Source organism: Cebus imitator, unplaced genomic scaffold (assembly GCF_001604975.1).
Source record: "Cebus imitator isolate Cc_AM_T3 unplaced genomic scaffold, Cebus_imitator-1.0 Scaffold50, whole genome shotgun sequence".
NCBI classification, from domain to species: Eukaryota; Metazoa; Chordata; class Mammalia; order Primates; family Cebidae; genus Cebus; species Cebus imitator.
Genome location: NW_016107365.1, coordinates 6,201,318 through 6,207,582, shown reverse-complemented (window position 1 = coordinate 6,207,582; position 6,265 = coordinate 6,201,318). Strand labels below are relative to the sequence as shown.

The 6,265-nt window shown below is 38.5% G+C and overlaps 2 protein-coding genes across 4 annotated transcripts in view; one reads left to right on the top strand and one right to left on the bottom strand.

Moving 5' to 3' along the window:
- The window catches only part of IQGAP2 (IQ motif containing GTPase activating protein 2), a 306,128-nt gene that overhangs the window by 90,247 nt on the left and 209,616 nt on the right, over window positions 1-6,265 (bottom strand). The window lies entirely within an intron of this gene.
- Window positions 1-6,265, top strand: part of F2RL2 (coagulation factor II thrombin receptor like 2) — a 36,590-nt gene that overhangs the window by 27,681 nt on the left and 2,644 nt on the right. The window contains exon 1 of one of the 2 annotated variants that reach the window (XM_017527679.2): window positions 1,178-2,806. The exons of the other annotated variant lie outside the window; for it this stretch is intronic. Coding sequence (XP_017383168.1) covers window positions 2,746-2,806 — 61 coding nt within the window. The 5' untranslated portion in view covers window positions 1,178-2,745. Of the gene's footprint in view, window positions 1-1,177; window positions 2,807-6,265 lie in introns of those variants that run through there. 2 annotated transcript variants of the gene reach the window in all.

Genomic DNA, 6,265 nt, shown 5'->3' with positions numbered 1-6,265 from the left:
GTCTGAGATCGCAAGTAAATTTTTATCAGCAGAGATATTTTCAGGAAAGGCGTGACGTTTAACAAATGGGAACATTTTACCTATGTGTAGGAATAAGTGTTGTGTTCTAAACCCTAAGTCGACTGTGAAGAATGAAAGGCGATGGATCCGGCACCGACACCATCACTTGGGATTTAAGATGGATGGGGACAGGAAGGAGAGGAATGGTCACTGGTTCCTCTGGCAGGCTTTTAACACTATTTTCCTCAGAGGCTAATGTGAGATAATGCGTGGGAAAGGGCTCTGAAAATGAGATAAAATATCTGTAATTTCATCCTGCAACATCTGGGCTAAAGAAGGCCTCTGGGGAAGGCTTGGCGCCTGCTTCCGCCATCACCTCTGGCTACGTGGCAGACTACAAGGGAAGCATCAGCAAGATTTTCCATTATTTTCAAGAATGGATGGGGGAGGCTCAAACAGGAAGCAGGACAGAAAGGGGAAGACTGGAGGAGGCAAAAAGAGAGGGAAGTAGGAACTAATTTTTCTCAATTCGCAACATCTAAGAGAACCCAACATTCCCCAGGCATAGCCTAAAACCTAAGCTCTATGCGTTCATTTATGTGTCTCAGTTCTTTTGAAGGGTATTTACCTTCCTTCATAACTTATCACTGTAGAAGATGCACCACACAAATTTTTACCCAGATGAGAAGGCAGTAACAATCTTACTTCAAACCTTAAAGTATTAGTTTTATAAGCCAAACTGAAGAGAGAAATTATAAATCAAATAAATTTATGTCAACAGTTTAAATTATGACACATTAAACTAAAGGTTGCTAGAGTTAAATGTAAAATCAACAGTAAAAACTGAATCCTATCAAATCAATGTGAAGTCTGCTTTTTCTTATTTATTTTATTTTTGAGATGGAGCAAAAATAAAATAAATAAAATTTTTTTATTTTTGCTCTGTCACTTAGGCTGGCTCACTGCAACCTCTGCCTCCTGGGTTCAAGCAATTCTCCTGCCTCAGCCTTTCAAGTAGCTGCAATTATAGGTACCTGCCACCATGCTTGGCTAATTTTTCTATTTTTAGTAGAGATTGGGTTTCACCATGTTGGTCAGTCTGGTCTCAAACTCCTGACCTCAAGTGATCCTCCCCCCACAGCCTCCCAAAGTGCTGGGATTACAGGAGTGAGCCACCACGCCCGGCCAAGTCTGCTTTTTCAATAGTTCATCAGAACACTGAAAAGAGTAGCATATTTACAGGACGGCCACGCCTCCACTTCAGTTAAACAGCCAGGTTCAACATAAGAGTCAAAAATGAATTAAATGACCAGAAACTAGGCCATGTGCAAATCAAGTCATAAATTTCTGAATTTAGATAACTCCCAGAAAAGTTCTAATTAAACAACAACAAAAAAACCCTTTGTCAATATTTTATAGTTTTTATTTCTGCAATATAATAGCATTCTATCTCAGTTTGTACGACCATATATTATTTAGTTGCGGTATTAAACACTGATCTTTGACCCTAAAAATCTTAATTTGATATAATTTAATTAAGATGTGAGAGGTTTCCACAGATCAATTTCTTCCTAGCTTATCCCTAGCCTTTAGGTCTCATGTGAAATTTGTATTTTCTAATTCTTGCTGCATTTTTGTAAGGAGCAGGCTATTGGGCCGTTCAGTCTTCAGGTTTAAGTTTTATTAACTAATAATGCATTTTTTTTCATTAGTGTATATTAAGTTATACTCTATAGAATATAACAATTCATAAAAGCTTGTATGTTATACAACGATGTGACATACTTAATATTACTGGACTGTACACGTAATACTGGTTAAGACAGTATATTTTATGTTATGCATATTTTACCACTATTAAAAAAATCTTATTGTAGACTTCTTCACCAACACTCATGGAATAAAAGGAGTCCTCCTCATTTTAATGACTATGATTTTAGTTTGATTGAACAATGTGTCTCCCCAGTTATCTGACCCTAAGAGTTACTGAATGGCTCAAAACACATCAAAATAAGGCAAAAAAAAAAAAAAAAAAAAAAAAAAAAAAGCCAGAACAAACCCTTTCCTCATGTTCCAAAGAAAAAGGTCCACCACTCAAAAGCCAACTTCTGGCCAGGCACTGATGACAAATTCAAATCAATATGACATCGATGGAAAATGTTCAATGTAATTGGGCACCCAATTTTAATTTCTTAAAAAATGTTTGCCTTCCATGATTAATTTAATTTATAATTTATGTAAGGTGTTTACGAAATAAGATTTGAAATAGCTGGGAAGATCCAGGAAAGGATAATTTATTAAGTGGAAATGACACCCTGGAACTGCATTTTTAAAATGGATAAGAAATGAAATATGGGACAGATTCAAAACTTACTGCTGCGCAGCATCTGTTTTTGGGATAGTTCTGTAAAGTCCTGCATAATTTTGGCCATTTTTAAAATGCAAACATACTAGGGGAGAATTACAGCACTTATTCAGAATGGACTGTTAGGGGTGGGTAAGAGTTAAATGCCTTCCTCCAGGGATAACGTAACATGCTCAGAGGCTCGCCTGAGTCATGCTTACTGAAACACCCTTTTCCTACGGAGGACCAGGGCAAGTTTCTTGCCTGCACCATACAGGAAAGCAAACTTCTACAGACAGAAGAAGGCTTCCATTTGCTGCTGACACATGGAACTGAGGTGAAACTGCTCCATGATTTTACACATTTCATAAAGTTCAAGAAACGGGACTCAGGTCATCAAAATGAAAGCCTTCATTTTTGCAGCTGCTGGCCTCCTGCTTCTGTTGCCCACTTGTCAGAGTGGTAAGCAATTTTCTCAGGGGGGTAGAATGGAGATTCGGGTTTGTGTTACAAATGAAGAGTCAACTGAACCGAGTTTTCTTTGTATCTCACACAAACTGCAAGCCCCAAAGGCAGTTTGATCTTTGTTATTAAAAGGTAGAATCATGGAAATGAACATCTATAGTTCATTCACTCTATGCAAACCTGGTCAAAGACTCAGTGTTCTCTCCTGATGTTTAAAAATGTGTGGCATATTCAAGACATTAGATGTCTACAATTAAATCAGGAAGCAATTTTCTTTGAGAGACATTTTGGTGTTTTTAAGAATTTCTTCTGGTTAAGCAAAGATAGCACTTTTTCAAGGGATTAAGAAATATATCCTGTGTTTATACCTCTTGGTGAGATATAAATGGGAGAAACAAGAATAGTGCCAGAAAGAGAAAATCATCTGCTTTCAATAGCTGGCAATGTTAATAAGTCAGTATTTCCAAAATGAATGACCGTTTTTGACTTTCAGTGGGGAGTTCTTCCCATCCTCATATATGATTATTTAAATTTTGGAAATAAGGTCTCCCAAATACTATTATTCAACCTTGAATGTACTTTCCATTTACCTACAACAACGTCAGCTTGAAACCTCCTGCTTTTTCCAAAAATAGCAAATTTGAGATAGGTCTGTACGTGTCACTCTTTGACTGCTAGGTCACACACTCCAGTCAACATTGTTAGGAGTGGGAGAGGCAAAGAAGGGTCACAGCAAGGGGAACAAAAACAAAAAGCAACGCTTTTTAAAGGAATATTGCTTAAATTAACAGTTGGAATCCCTGAGTTGTTACAGAGAGCTCTAAGAGATTTTGTGGTGATTAGCGGTAAGTTCATATGGGATTTATGAATACAGTAAGTGCAAGCTCTTCCTGGGAGTAGATGGGCCGATACGGTGAGCAGCAGAATTGCAAAAGAAATAAGGTTTTCAGGGGGTGGTTCCTTCAAGACACTAGTAGGGTCTGATATAGGTGAAAATGGGGGCCTCTGAAAGAAACAAAGAGGGAGTGCATTTGCTTTCTTCCATAGGGGTGGGGAGAAATGAGAAGCAAGAATCAGGCAAGCTTGTTCAACCTGACTTATTTTGTTGTTGTTTTGTTTTGTTTGTTTTAGGCTTTTAGCAGCCTGATGTCATGGTTTTTACTTCCTGTCTTTAGTGATAAACGGAAAAGAGGGATGAGGAAGGGGCTTTACTGGCTCAACCAGAAACAAACTATGAATCCATGACTGTATTCTCTCCCTTGGACACCCCTGGCAGACTGGAGTTCATGCCCTTTGGATTAGTTCTTCCAGGCCTCTTCCCAGATTGAAAAACATTTCGGAAATATTATGCCCAATGGAAGCCTTTATAAAGAATTCAAATACATGAAAGAAAAATTAACAATGAGTACTATTTGTAAGGAAAACCAGTCTCTGAGGAATAAAGACTTATTTAAGTGGAACCAGATCTGGCATTCTTGTGGAAAATGGAATCATATCCATTTTTCCACAAAATGCAGGCACTGTTTGGCATGTCTGGAGACATAATGTCTTGCTCAATCCCAGAAATTTTCTGAAAACTGACAAACACTTGGTTTTAACAGCTTCTTAAAATCAGATCCTGCAGGTAAATAACTTGTACAGCATGCTCTTCAGCCATCAGTCTCCAGCTTTGTGCCTATCTTTAAAAGCTCTTCTCTTTGGGTGATGTCAAATGCGAAAACTTGTCTAAAATGCTAAAGTGAGAAGGGTTTGTGTGGCTAAACTCAAGTATCACACAACATACCTTCAAAGGTCACCTCTAAATACAGGCACAGAATGCTGCCTCCCACATTTTTCTTTTCTTTTCTTTAATCTATCTTTTCTTAAATGACACCTGATCACCTTCATACCCGAAGTTATCAGGCCACACCTCTATTGTACACAGTGAATTCAGCTTGTGCAATCTCAGGATTATGCGGGAGGTTTCCCATTTCATCCCAGAGCGAACTGCTAGAGATTAAAGCAGGAAGAGAAACTGGCTCTGATTGAAAAACGGGTTACTCAACACTAACTTCAAGTATTCAATGAGGAGGAATTCTGAGGCCTTGGGACAAAACGCAACAGGCACAGTACTGGATATAAATTTAAATATATTTGGCATAAAATATAATATGCCAATATAAATTTGGCATAAAAGTCCACCTTAAAGGTAACATCAGAAATCTGAGTCTATTTTCTATACATGTGAAAGATTTACGAAAAAATTACATAATAATAAATGTTCAGGTTTGAGCTTCAAGATTTTGTTTTTGAAATTGCAGGAATTAGGATTATTAACATCAACATGCCAAGTAACACCAAATAATGATAGCAGATAGTTGATGTGTTTCTGTCTTTTAAAAAATTTATTTCCAACTTCTTAGGTCCTCATGCTGATTTCATCTTCTGATCTTCCCTCCTTTGTTTCCTTTTCCTTTAAAACCTGTTATTTCCCCTAAAATTCACCTTTGGATTATTTTTTCTCAGAACTCTCCCTAGGCCATCTCAACCACTCCCACTAAATTAAACTAGAGCCTCCACGCAGACTCCAATAAACCATGCCTCTAATTTGGGCTCCTGGAATTTTGGACCCGCATACAGTCTTCTAACCAGTTGCTGGACATTTTACTAATATTCCACAAGCAATTCATCCTCAGTCAGACTAAAAACAGATTGTAGCTTCTCCTCCATCCTGCCCCCTTGTCTCTTCCTCGGACTCAATTAATGGCATCCTCTCCCTCCAAGTCATCTAGAGAGAAACCTGAGTTGTTATTGCCTCCTGCCCCTCCCTCACTGTACCCCAAGGCCAATCAGACACCAAGTCCCTCTGAGCCACCATCAGAGTCTCAGGTGTTTGCTGTTGCCTTTCCATGACCAATGCTCTAGCTCAGCAACTCACTAAGCTATGGATGACAGTAGCCTCCAAATCAGGTCCCCTTGCCTCTAATTTCTTACCTTTTCAATCTATTCTCTATGCTGTCACCTAAGTCATCTTAAAAACAAGTCAAAATCATGGCTATATTAGTTTCCTATTGCTGCTATATCAAATTATCACAAATTGCGTGGCTTAAAACAACAGATTATCTTGTATTTCTGGAGATCAGAGATCAAAATCAAGGCTGTTGGTGGGGTTGTGTTCATTGTGGAGGCTCTAGGAGAGAATCTGCTATCTTGCTTTCTTCAGCTTCTAGAAGCTGCCTGCATTCCTTGGTCTATTACCCTTTCTTCCATCTTCAAAGCCAGCAGCATAGCATCTTCAAATCTCTGACTTTAACGTCTTACCCTCCCCTTATATGGACTCTTATGATTATATTGGGCCCACCTAGGCAATCCAGGAAAACCTCAATTTAAGATCCTTAACTAAATTACATCTGCAAAGTCCCTTTTGCTAGGTAAAGGAACATACTTGTAGGTTTCAGGAATTAGCAGGCAGAACCT